Genomic DNA, 14,076 nt, shown 5'->3' with positions numbered 1-14,076 from the left:
GTCAGCCATTGGCTTTGCTTCTGTAATGGGAGTGAGTGTCCAATGATTTTCACATCCTAGCAATAAGGATTGCTAACTGGGAGTTTTTGAGGCAGGCTTCTGGAGGGGAAGGGGCACATGGCCTACAAGTATGACAGTAAAATGCTACAGCTACAGTTTTTTTTCTTATATACTGGGGCTCCTTAACTGCCTAGGCTATTTTCTTGAAAAGGTGAAATTAGCCTTTAAAGCAGAAATAAAGTCACCATACTTGCCTCCTCTCCAACAGTTTGATGTCCGCAAGGGGTCCTTTGCTGTAGCTGGCATCGTCTGGGTGTAAGTTTTTGGCTGTCTGGATTGGCTGGTGCAAGATGACATAACTCTTCTGCATGCACCTGAATCAGTCACCACAGGACACAGGGACTGTGCTGAGCAATGTAAACTGAGCTGTACATGTGCAGCTCAATGTGCACATCACATAAGGCAGCCAGCAGAGAGGTAGGTTTATTTTATTGCAATAAATAGCCTGCCTGCTTGTAAGTTTTGTAATTTTCAGTTTAGTTCCACTTTAATTAAACCAATCTCAATCATCAAGTAGAACCAAACTGGTAGAAGAACAAGGAGACAGTTTGTCCTACTGTCTGTGAGGATTCTCAGACACTGGTTCCCCATCAGGTCCACACCTCTTGTGATTGGCAGCAGACAAACTGCTATAAGCTATAGAATCACCCACTGCCTGCTGTCAATCACAAGGAGGGAGATGATCTGACGGGGAACTAATGTTTCATCTTTTCTATTAGGCTCTTCCCATTGCTGGCATTACTGTTTATTAGGAGGCTATCAGCCAGGGCCAGATCTAGGCTGTCTGATGTGGGGGTGCAGTAAAAAATGTCAGGGGGGCAGAGGATGCAAGATCAGTAGGGCAGTGTACAGGGTATCAGCAGGGCAAAATATAGGGTCAGCAGTTTGCAGGGCAGTGTACAAAGGTCATTAGTTTGTAACGCAATGTACAGTGGGTTATCATGGCATAGTACAGGGGTTTTCCGGGCAGTATGCAGGGGTCAGCTGGGTGGAGAGGAAGGGGTTATCAGGGCAGAAGCAGGTGTCAGCAACATGGAGGACAGGGGTCACATAGCAGAGGACAGAGATCAGCAGGGCAGAGGAGAAGGGTCTGCAGGGCAGTGTACAGGGATCAGCAGGATAGAGGACAGGAGTCAGAAGGTCAGAGGAAAGGGGGTCAGAAGGGCAGTATACAAGAGTCTGCAAGGCGGACGACAGGAATCAGGGCAGATGCTAAGGGTCTGCAGGGCAATGTACAGGGGTCAACAGGGTAAAAAACAGGTCAGTATGGCAGAGAAGATGGGTCGCTAGGGCAAAGGACAGGGATCAGAAGGGCAGTGTACACTGGTCAGAAGGGCAATGTACAGGGATCAGCATGATGGAGTACAGGGGGTCAGTAGGGCAGTGTACAGGGGTCAGCAGGGCAGTGTACAGGGGGTCAAATCTGCCCCATTCCCCCTCTTAGCCAAAATCCATCCATTCCCCCTCCTACCAAATACCATCCCCCCATTCCCGCCTCATAGAAGAAATTCTTCCCAATTACCCTTCCCAGCAATACCCCTCCATCTCCCCTCTTCCACAAACCTCTCATCCCAAGCATAAATTATTATTACCCCCTCTCCTATTGTGTCCCCGGTACAACCGAAGCTGTTAATCACATGCTGTGTGCCATAGGCCGACTCCCAGGATTGCATGGTGTTGGCGTAAACTATCAAGTGACTAATGCAGATATCAGAGGAAGGAGAAAGCAGACAGAAATCATAATAGCTGCTTTGGATAGATGCTAGTACACACCATAGAAGGATGTGCTTTGTTCATTTTTAAATACAGAGTTTTACAACCACTTTCATTTCTGTAAAGACCTCTTGGCAAAAATTAGCAAAAGAAATGGTACTAAATGCAGTTTACAAGAGATTCATTGCACTGATTCAGTAAGTTATGTGAGTCGGTTCATATTTAAACAATGCACAGACTTTAAATTTGTCTTCCCATACCATTTTATTGACATACAAAAAAACACACATCAGTATACACCCATCAGCACGTACACAGATACACAGATTCACTCATAATTCTGAAGTCATAACCAGCAATAACATTATTGGATATACAGGAAAAAAATGCTATTTCTTACGTTACAAAAAATATTTTTATAGAAAAGCATTTAAGGTTAAATCAAATATATTATACAGCATTTATAAATAAATAAGTTAGACATATATAAATAAATCGGATCACAAATGATGAATTATATATTAAGAAGTAATGTGCAAAGTTACCTATGAAAACCATTCTGAATACTTCCTTCACTGATATGATGTCAGTAAAGCACACTGATCATGGTTGCTATGGGCTGCTGCACTTTGTACATCATCTCTGCTCTTTGCAATGCTGACGTTGTCCGTTTCTAAAGATGAAGAACATCTGGTAGAAATCCGCTGGGAGAACGGCTCACCCACCTGCAGAAGGAGATGTGTGGACGTGGATGACCCATGTGTTTGTATCACCTTCTGTTTAAGGCGGAGCGCAGCCTATAGTCCACCTGTGAATCCTAGGTTATTTTACACCAGCCAAGCATTAAGTGAATTAAATATAATAGTGCTGAAATAGAGCCAGCCTTTCCAGTAGCAAAGCATTAGATTATCCTCCATTACAACTATTATCTGATCTTTCAAAAGGCCAGCTTTATAGCAGGATTCATTACCAAGCAGTGTCTTATTCTGTAATATAATACACACTGTAAGTTATAATAGCACATTCTGACATTTGGTTTAGGCTCATTAGCTTGTTGTGGAAGAGGAGTGCATCAATATTAGATGCAATACATATAAAACACAATGATCAAGGCCAGGGTCTAGGGCAGTTTTTCTTGAGCTTGTCCATAGCGGGGGATGTCACATACCAGTTTTTGCAAGTTTGGTTAAGCCAAAGTCCAGGCAAACAACTATGAGTATAGATGAAATACATCTATGAGAGCTCTTTTACCAAATGAAAATAAAAGAAAGAAAGCTAAAAGTGAAAACAAATGCAGCCATCACATTTACGAATTGGTAAGCTGTAGCATAATAAAGCTTTGCTTTTGGGTTTAATATTGCTTTAAGGAATATAAGTGGGCTTTGCCCTCCACCCCAATTTTGTATTTGGACACTAAAGGAGAAGCAGCAACCTGAGTTCATCTCTCTGTTACTCTGCATTCTCCTGCTATCAATATGTTCCTAGTAGTACATGAGCACTAACCCCTCTGCCAGTCTGAACTTTGCTATCTAAGGGATTGAAAGACCAAGTCAAAGCCATATGCTTGCACTAGTTTCTTTTAAAATACAGTAGTACCTTGGATTAAGAGCATAATCCATTCCAGAAGAATGCTTGTAATCCAAAGCACTCCTATATCAAAGCGAGTTTCCCCATAGGAATCAATGGAAAATCAGATAATTTGTTCATGTGTTACTGCTAGTGTATGCCATACCATATGTGACCAGAGGTGGGGGGGCACCAGAGACACTCGGAAACACTTGGAGAAGCTCAGAGACCACTTGGAGATGCTCGGAAACACTCCGTTCCCGAGTGCCTCCGAGTTTTTCCAGGTGTCTGTGAGCTGCTCCGAGTGTCTCTGAGCATTACCGGCGCCCCACATCTCTGGCCAAATGCATTACTGCACACACCACAGGCTTGAATCCTGCTCACCTTGCAAGGCAACGCTCGCAAACTGAGTCAGGATTAAAAAAAAAAAAAAAAAGCTTGTATTGCAAAACGCTCCCAAACCGCGTTACTTGCAATATGAGGTTTTACTGTATACATAATGATTTTTAAATGAATACATACCTGCATGAGTAGGTGTTTTTTTTTTTTTATCCGCTTGGAGTTCAGCTATAGCTACAAATTCTAATTTTTCTGACTAGCTCAGAGCAGAAAAGCTCTCAATGGAGACTGCTCCATTCTGTCACATAATCTCACAACCCCAAAAACAAATTGTAGGGGTCTGATTTACCAAAGTCCAACGCAAAATCAAGTGAGTTGGTATTCACTCTGAACATCCATTTATGTACATAGGTATGAAAAATAGGCCTTCTGCTTAACACGACGGGGTGTTTTAAGTGAACACATGTTGGTGTTACATCAGACCTTAGTAAATCACCTCCTGGAACTCAAAGCACCCCGATGTTTGGCTTGGGCAGATTGCTTTGTTCTCTTCTGCTGCCTAGTAAGTTTGAATTTAAAGATGGACTAGGGAAAGGGACAGACTGGAGATAATATGGTCATGTACACATAGGGCCTGATTTATTAAACTGCAGAGTGCAATATGTGGTGCAGCTCTGTGTAGAAACAAATCGGTTTCCATTTTTTTTTGTCAAAGCTTAATTAAACAAGCAGAAGTTAGAAGTGGATTGGCTACTATGCACAGCTGCACCAGATTGTGTACTCTCCCGTTTTAGTAAATTGACCCCATAGTTCAAAACAGCCTTATGCAAAAAAGTCAATGCAAATAAATAAAGTGATTCATAGCAACCAATCAGGTTTTACTCGATGAAATCCAATTGGTTGCAATTGGTCACAGTTCCTTGCATTTTGCTCTTCCCTTTAAATAAGCCTGGTTGTGTTGTAGAGCCAGACATTTTCTATTACTTGCATCATTCTTAATGGAGAAGGAGATTTGGCTCTTAGAGGATCCAGTTGAATGACATCAGCAGCACTGGGAAAATGTAAACACATTTATATGAACAGATTTTAGCTGACAGTCAGACATGTATTTCCCTGAGATTAGTCAGCTTGAACCGTCCGACACTCTTTGGCACTACTCATAGGGTTTTCATTCAGTTTGGCAAAAACAACCTGATCACCTAATGACTATAGGGACCTTAAGAGGAAACTATAGTCTTTTTGATGTTTGTAGACATTCATTTGAAAATCATCACTGGCTAAATGTACTTAAAGAAAGAAATATTTCTATGCAGAATTTATAACTATATACTGAATGGCAGCCATGTTTGCCTATTACTTGTGCTTTGCTCCCATCACAGTTCTTAATAATAGTGTGCTTTACCTTTCCGCTGTCTCACTTTAAGGGCCTCTAAACACCAGATATGTTCTTATTTATTTTTCTGCATTCTTCGTTACAGGTAAAATACATGAACACGAAAGAAACTTGTTTTTAATGGAGTCTGTTCATACCAACAGAAAAAAAAAGAGGCTGGATTTGGGGTCCATTGAAAAAGCAGCGGTATTGTCTTACCACAGACATAAAACGGCTTTAAGATAAATAAAAATTGGCATATTTAAAAAGCTCTGGAATAAAAAAAATAGGAATATAGCCTAGTCTATTGGCTTTCCTTCAATCACTTAACACAACTCAGGGAACTCTGGAGGACACCAGGGCTCAGAGCTTGCATTTTATGAATGGAGCATAAAATGGAGAGCGTGGTGTGAAGTAACACTGCCAAGTGTAGCAGAGAATGGATAGCAATTTGTGCTCTCTTTTATAAACAGGCCCTCATTTTGCCCTTCAAATCATCTAAATGGAGCATTTAAAAAAGTCAATGGATAGTATGGAACATATATGGTAAAGTATGCCCTCTGGTGTGAACAAACTCTACTAATGGTGAGATATTAGAACGCTTGGGTATACATGTACAATGTCTTCTGAGCTAGTCCGTCCCATAAGCAGGGAACTCAAGGCCTATGAGTGCTCTTGTTTAGGGAAATGGAAGAGGCAGGGAAGCTGCACTCTCATATTCCTAATGCCATGGAAAACAATAGCATTTGGACAAGATTTCCTAATCTGTCCAATCACTTTGTTCCTCTGGGATACTCTTTTAAGGCTTTCATGCACTATCCCCAGACATAAGATGGACCAGAAGACTGTCATCTAAAGTCTGTGAGCACTTTAACTCTCAGTTGGATTAGATTCGCTAAAAACAATATACTCTCCACGTGGCTATTATCATTTGCAAATAAAGAAGAGTGATTGCAGCAAAATCATGCAAATGTAGAACAGCAAACATGCTTATTATAGTTTCCTCTTAAAGCATAGCAGAACGCAACATGAAAAGGCAGTATGGATTAGTGGCACCAATTTTGAGTAGTTCTTCGATGACTACATAATACTTATGTAGATGGGTTAAGCAACCTGTGACTGATCCTCTGTTGTTGGCCACATACTAGCATTCCGTTATACCCACTTGAAGGTCTAAAACAAGCAACACCCTTTATTGCCCACATACAGTTGTGCTATGTTTGTCTTCACCAGTCACACACAATGCCAAGGCAGGGCATGGCAGTATATAGTAGTTCTGTATTTACTAAGTGGGCAAAGCAACATGCTGCATGATATGCATAGTCCAAAAATTTGGTCAAAAACTGTAAGCTGGACACATCTCTTCTGTAGACTGTGAGTCACCTGAGTTCATAAGTAGGAAAATAAATAGTAAAACATTTGGTCACAGTCAATCATTGGTCTGAATGAGTACAGTACTCGCAGTGCTTTGTTTATTCGTCCTCGAAGGCACAGTTTGAAGCACCAATATATTCTGTAGTTTTCCTGAGTTTCAGACCCATTTTCTGTAGTAGGCTGGGGGATTTTTTTGGTGTGCTGCCTGCAGTCAGTAATAAATTGGCCTCATTTTCAAAGCAAACGTCCTCTTCAGTGTGAACAAGCCTGTGATTATTGCACCTGCAACAGAAAAGAGAGGAGCACTGAGTGGCTAAAATCACTTCCCACTGCATCCGGTAACTTCACTAAATTGGGTAAACACAGATCTACATCATTGATGACTGCACTACACAAAGGTCCCATTTCTAATGCTTTTGTTTCCAGCTCCATCTGTCATTGTCTTCCTAATATGGTCTGCTAGATTTTTTCTTTTGTTAGGTGTTTGGGTTGAAGTGCCAAATTTTGATTTCTGCTATGAAGGTAACTATGCATGAAGAAATGTATAAAGCTCAGTTATGATATGTTATTCATATAATTTTAATTAAATTTAATACTGTATGTATTTCTTAACCACTTGAGTACTGGCCTATATATACTCCTTCATTACCAGGCAATTGTTTCATTTTCAGTGCTGTGATAGTTTTACTGACAAGTACCTGGTCATGCAACATTGTACCCAAATACATTTTGTATCTTTGTATATCTATATTTTTTTTAGATTGATAGGGCTTTCTTTTGGGGTATTTAGTAACCACTTTTTTTTTGTATGTTTTACTATTTAAAGGGAAAAAAGGACACAAATCAGAACAAAAATGTAAAACATATCAAATAAAACTGCTAGCACAGTGCAAACAGCCCCAAAATGGAAAGTAGACACTCTAAGGTGATCACACGTTTTGGCATAATTTTTTGAAATGAAGAAACATGCTGGTACTGACAAGTATGGTAGTTAACAGATCGCCACCTTAAAAGAGCACCCCTGAATACTAATTTAAAAATGGCATTTTAAAATGTAAGGTGGTAGGCAAGTGGTTTATATATTCTTAACCACTTGCTTACTGGCCACTTAAACCCCCCTCCTGCCCAGACCAATTTTCAGCTTTCAGCGCTGATGCACTTTGAATGACAATTGCACGGGCATACAACACTGTACCCAAATTAAATTTTTATCATTTTTTTCCCACAAATAGAGCTTTCTTTTGGTGGTATTTTACAGCTGGGAGTTTTATTTTTTGCTAAACAAACAAAAAAAGATGCAAAAAAAAAAAATCATGTTTAATAGTTTGTTATAAAATTTTGCAAACAGGTCATTTTTCTCCTTCATTGAAGTGTGCTGATGAGGCGGCACTGATAGGCTGCACTGGTGGGCACTGATAGGCTGCATTGGTGGGCACTGATAGGCTGCACTGGTGGGCACTGATAGGCTGCACTGGTGGGCACTGATAGGCATAGTTAAGGCGGCACTAATAGGCACAGATAAGGCGGCACTGATGGGCAAAGATGGGCACAGATAAGATGGCACGGATGGGTGGCACGGATGGGTGGCACTAAGGGGCACTGATAGGTACCACTGATAGATGGGACTGATGGGCACTGATAGGTGGCACTGATAGGTGGCTCTGATAGGTGGCACTGCTGGGCACTGATGGGCGGCACTGATGGGCACTGATGGGCACTGGTAGATGACACTGATGGGCACGGATATGTGGCACTGGGGTGCAGCACCTTTGTTGAGGCAGATTGTGGGCACTGCTGGGTGGCACTGTGGGCACTGCTGGGTGGTATTGTGGGCACTGCTGGGTGGCACTATGGGCACTGCTGGGTGGCACTGACGGGGGGCACTTATTTTTTATTGAGGTGGCACTGGCAGGGGGCAGGTGGGCACTGGCAGGGGTGGCCGTGATCGGGACTGATGTCCCGATCACGGCCGCCAGTGATCAGCTCTTTTTTTTCTCCTCGCGCTGTCAGCGCGAGGAGGAATAATAGCCGATTACCGGCTCCGTTGTATCACATGATCAGCTGTCATTGGCTGATAGCTAATCACGTGATAAGGGGTCGGGATCGACCCCTTGCTCGGATCGGTGATCAGGCAAGTGTTTATAGACTTGCCGATCACAGAGCGCAGGCCGCTCGTGCACGGGACGACGTCAATAGACGTAGTCCCGGCAAAGGAGGTCCGCGCTGTAGCCGTCATTCGGCTATAGCGCGGGTCTCAAGTGGTTAATTAAACACTATTGCCCACCATGTAAACTGGAGGCTTATACTTAACTCTTCCAGTGGGTGGTTGTGTAAAATCTTGGCTCTCATTAAAAGCTCCTGGTACTGTTGCTATCAAACTCTTCTGGGTGTGTTGGATAATGTGTTAACTGCTGGACATTGTGATTCCCCTTGCTAGCTGCTATATGCTATATTGCTATCTGTTTTGTAGTGATATAGTAGCAGACAAGAGAAACCACAGCCTCCAACACTCCCAGGTTATCCAACATTCCTAAATAAAGCTACCTGGACCCAGTGGCAGCTGGTGTTTTTTTTGGGGGGGCAAACAATGCACCCACAGTCATCCACCCCCCGTGGTGGGTCAGTCGGTCCTACACTTACCCCATCTATGGTGCAGGCAGCGCTTCCCGATGGGCGTAAAGCTTCTCCTGTATCTCCTCACAGTGGCCGTGCATCTCCTCACGGCGGCCGTGCGTCTCCTCCCTCCTCCTACACCAATAGGATCGCTTCTCCCTTCCGCCAATCAGGAAATGGGTCTCATGACCATCTTCCTGATTATCCGGGAGGAGAATCAGTATGACAATAGGGAATATTCATTCGCTATTGTCACACAATTGGGTGGGCTCTGGGTGCAGGGCTCTGTGCCCTGAGCCCACCCTTCTGGCTCTAATCATGTGCTTAAAAAAAAAAACTCCATTGGAATCCATTCGTCCAGTGCCCCACAATTATATTAGGGAGCCGAACGGGCTGCCACTGCCTGGACCTCTTAAAGGGAAAAAAGATCCTACTGTACATCGGAGTTAACACAGGATTGTTCTTAGATTACACTGTACAGGGTTTGATTAACACCTCACCCACAATTTCTGCTGCCTGGACAAGAGCAGTGTAGGGAGGAGATAGGGGGCAGCAATCAAACCCTGTACATTTGGATCAGAGTGATCCTCTGCTATCTCCTTTGCACAGAAAATGAGCGAGAGAGCACTGCTCACACCTCCTCCCAGCTGTTACCTCCTCCCTGCTGCTATCTGCTGACATCATCTGTTGGTGGAACATGGGTGGGCGGGCTATGTAGATAGCAGAAGGTGGGAACTGGGAGGAGGTGCAGGCTGTGTTAGCTCACTCCTCTCTGTGCACACAAGATAACAAGATAAAATAAGATCATGGTCAGACCAGGTTTTTCGCCATGGCACCCCTGAGGAGTCTTCGCAGCACCCCCCCCCCCCCCCCCCCAAGTTAAAAAACACTGGTCTTTACTAACTGCAAATAACAGTATAACTGAAAGAAAAACTTTATTTTTTTAATTTTAGATAGAAAAAGGAAGGGTTATAAGCCCTGTGAAGTTTTTTTTTGCCACCTGTGTCCTTTCAGGGAGATATTCCTTAATTCCCTGTCCCATAGCCACAACAGGAAGTAAAAGGAAACCCATCCAAAGTAGGGGAAATCCCTCATAGTCACCAAGACCACCAAAACAATGATCCCTATTATAAAATACAGTAACCCACAGCATCAAATCAGATTGCAGCTTAGGGATATCTGACCAGTAAAACTAATTCTGACCTCTTCTAAGCAGTTATTACCCTTTGTACATTTCCCTTTGCTCTATGACTAAAGGTCCTGTTACACAGGATATTATTATTATTATTATTATTATTATTATTAATAATAATAATAATAATAATAATAATATTATTGTTATTTATATACAGGATTTATATAGAGACAACAGTTTGTTCAGCGCTTTACAATGTATATATCTGAAAAATAAAGTAAATATTAGACCAACTCTGCTAATGTTTGCCTTACATAAGAGCTGTTTCAAATTTACAACGCTAATAGATAACTACTATACTACTAATATTGAATGTTCTAATCAACTGAATTCATATTTTGCTTTTTTATGGTCTCTGCTATCATCCCTGCAGCTTTTGCACCCATACCATACATCCATGTCTTTTAAGGCTGGCTATTACTAAGAATGGCCAAGCCAGCTGCAGAAGGAGAAGACAAGTGTCAATTAGTCCAATCTGTGCATTTTCTTTTCTTATGATTGCATTTGAGATATTGAGTAGGCTCACAAAACCTGACATTTTATAAAAAACTGCAATTATTTGATTAAGCACATGTTTTCATATAGTTATTATAGTACACCTAAAATAAAAATATAATCTATTTTAGGGATTAGATTCAGCTGCGCAAAGTTTATAATGAGATCATTGGTGGTTGCCAGAGTTTTATGCTGAATAGTTGACCCCTAACCCAGGCCACCTGTTATTCTCTTAAGTTCAGAGGACATTAGGGACCTGACCCACTTCAATTGCACACTACAGCTATTGTCATACAAGAGGCAGCTGCTGGATAAACGCTGCAGAGTGGAGGAGGGGACTTACCCATCAGTGACAGGAGTGACGTCGTCGACTGGCAAAATTCTGCTAATCTGTTTGTTCGCACTTTGGGCTATTGGTGACGAGGAAAGAGATTTCTACATGAGAAAATGTAAAACAAATTGAAATTTCATATAACACATGAAAGCTTAATTGCCATAATAACCTAATTCATCATACTGACTTGCACACCTTTTTCTAGGATTCCAAGATCCAAATTTTCACATAAATATTATTAGTAAAAATATTATCATACAAGTATTTATGCATTTTTATCTAAAAAGGTTATTTATTTTAGAAACACATATACTAAAAAATTTATTTAATTGCTTGTTTATTTATTTGGAATTCATACATCAATTCAATATGTAGAAGTGCTATTTAAAAAAATGTTAGCATTTGCATAATAATAAATCACAGTAATTCCCAAGAGAACTTTGGTAGGTCTGCACACAGAAGCCCGATCATTATGACAAAGTCTCCTCTGTCCGCACCAGTCATTTGAATATAAATGGGGGTTACTTTTCCCCTTTTGGGCAAAACAAACAAATAATAATAATATTAATAATTTATTGTGAATTTTAAAAACTTTAATGCTATCTCCATTGTAACCTTTATATTTTTGTGATAATGTGATAATGAACAACATTATTCTATAAAGCTGGCTGGATTTTTTTTTTAACTGATATTACTGTTTTTTTATGATTTGCATTTCTCTTAACAGTCTCTCCTGTGAAGACAATAATAGCTATTATGAGTTACATACAATTTACGGTCATTTCAGTCCATAACATGCAGCTGGGGCATAATTATCCATTCAAATATATTGGCTTGCAGCTTCATTAGAGACAGCAGGTGGATGCTACTGTTCCACTTTATGCAATAACAACTTTAGCAGAGTGGTTTGCACTAATAACAGTTAAATGTAGTGCTACAGTAAGATTATCAGCATTATTTTAGAATGGCCATTTATTCTTAAGTGCAGTAATCCATAGTAACTGATCAGAATGCACTCTGAAGTCACATCTGCATGATATGGCGTTGTATTGGTTGTTATGGGTTAATAAACAAAGCATTAACTTTAAAAGGGAATGAACAATGGTTTTGTACATCATTTCCTTTTATTTTTATTCATTAATGTGAATGTGGTTTAAATACATAAAAAAGCACATTATATTCAAGTATGTATTCTTAACTCTTAACTCCAAAAAGTACCTTCTAGTACTCTCAGCCTGCTCCAAATCTACATTAGTGACAGCAGGTGGATGCTACTGTTCCACTTTATAAAATAACAACTTTAACAGAGTGGTTTCCAGTAATAACAGTTAAATGTAGTGCTACAGTAAAATTATCAGCATTATTTAAGCATGGGCATTCAATCTTAAGTGCAGTAATCCATAGTAACTGATCAGAATTCACTCTGAAGTCACATCTGCATGAAATGGCATTGTATTTGGTTGTTATAGGTTAATAAACAAAGCATTAACTTTAAAAGGGAATCAACACTGATTTTGTACATCATTTATGTTTATTTTTTCATTAATGTGAATGTGGTTTAAATAAAAAAAAAACTAAAACATTATATTTAAGTATATATATATAACTCTTAACTCAAAAAGTACCTTCTAGTACTCTCAGCCTGCTCCAAATCTACATTAGTGACAGCAGGTGGATGCTACTGTTCCACTTTATAAAATAACAACTTTAACAGAGTGGTTTCCAGTAATAACAGTTAAATGTAGTGCTACAGTAAAATTATCAGCATTATTTAAGCATGGGCATTCAATCTTAAGTGCAGTAATCCATAGTAACTGATCAGAATTCACTCAGAAGTCACATCTGCATGAAATGGCGTTGTATTGGTTGTTATGGGTTAATAAACAAAACATTAACTTTAAAAGGTAATGAACATTGGTTTTGTACATCATTTTTATTTATTTTTTTCATTAATGTGAATGTGGTTTAAATACATAAAAAAAAAATGATATTCAAGTATGTATTCTTAACTCTTAACTCAAAAAAGTAACTTCTAGTACTCTCAGCCTACTCCAAATCTACATTTTTTTTCCCCGCTGTGATCTGACTTCCTGTAGGGTGGTTATGTTCGTTCTTCATGGTACCACTGTAGGTGAGAACGTAGCCACTGCTCCAGAGATGGATTATGGGATATGAAATTTGTAGTATCCATATAGCAGTGAACATGACTGCAACTAACTTACTAAACACATGGAAGTGAGGGGAAAAAAGGTGAGGTTTGGAAGTTCATGGAGGAAGTACAAGGAGGTAGGAAAACATAGTAAGAACAACAGCATGAAAAATATATTATAGAGCCAGTAAGTAATGGAAGTGTATGGATTATTTTTTTGGAGTATAAAGGCTTTTTTGTTTTGTTTTTGTGAAAAAAAATAAAGATAAGGCTTAGTGTCACTTTAAAGCAACTCTGTCACTTACAAAAATCAAAGTTATCCTCAGCAGCTCTTAGTGGTTCCTCTGCCTCCCTCAAAGTCATTACAGGATATAGTATTGACATGGCGGTCATCAGGAGGAATCACTGAGCATCGCAGAGAACAGAGAAGATTTACACTGCTGAAAGTGTCTGTCGTGGAAGAAACTTCTCCAGGGATACTGTGTTTGCGGCATAGACAGCAAGAGACATAGGTATTCCTTTTGTTCTTTTTTACAGCCTTTTTTCTTTTTCTTTTTTTTCTTATATTCAAGTAAATATGAAATATTGTGTATTAACATTCAAAATTTTATTTTTGAGTCAGCAGTCGTAGCTTTAAGCTCCTTTAAACATTTTCTTGGCTTTTATTTAATTGTAAATACTATTGTTCATAGACCTCAATAACTCAAACTAAAATTAGTAGTTACTCCCTTTACAGACTTAGTTCAGTTGAAAGTTTCGGTCAGAGAAAGTGGTATATAAGTTATATAGTGGTATATAAAGTGGTATATAAGGCAAATGTTGTTGTGTTTTTTTTTAGCTAGACCATAGTTCTCTGTGAATCTATT

The 14,076-nt window shown here is 40.0% G+C and overlaps 1 protein-coding gene across 1 annotated transcript in view; it reads right to left on the bottom strand.

The window, feature by feature from the left end:
• Positions 1-2,018: 2,018 nt before the first annotated feature.
• VXN (vexin) overlaps positions 2,019-14,076 on the bottom strand; it is a 29,348-nt gene continuing 17,290 nt past the window's right edge. The window contains exons 5-6 of the mRNA XM_077492813.1: positions 11,071-11,162; positions 2,019-6,706 (exon numbers count right to left, since the gene is read on the bottom strand). Coding sequence (XP_077348939.1) covers positions 6,523-6,706; positions 11,071-11,162 — 276 coding nt within the window. The 3' untranslated portion in view covers positions 2,019-6,522. The remainder of the gene's footprint in view (positions 6,707-11,070; positions 11,163-14,076) is intronic.

Source organism: Lithobates pipiens, unplaced genomic scaffold (assembly GCF_037356315.1).
Source record: "Lithobates pipiens isolate NorthernLeopardFrog02 unplaced genomic scaffold, aLitPip1_a1.2 Scaffold_19, whole genome shotgun sequence".
In the NCBI taxonomy this organism is placed as follows: Eukaryota; Metazoa; Chordata; class Amphibia; order Anura; family Ranidae; genus Lithobates; species Lithobates pipiens.
Note: the sequence above shows the minus strand (reverse complement) of the source record. Positions and strands in the feature narration are given on the sequence as shown.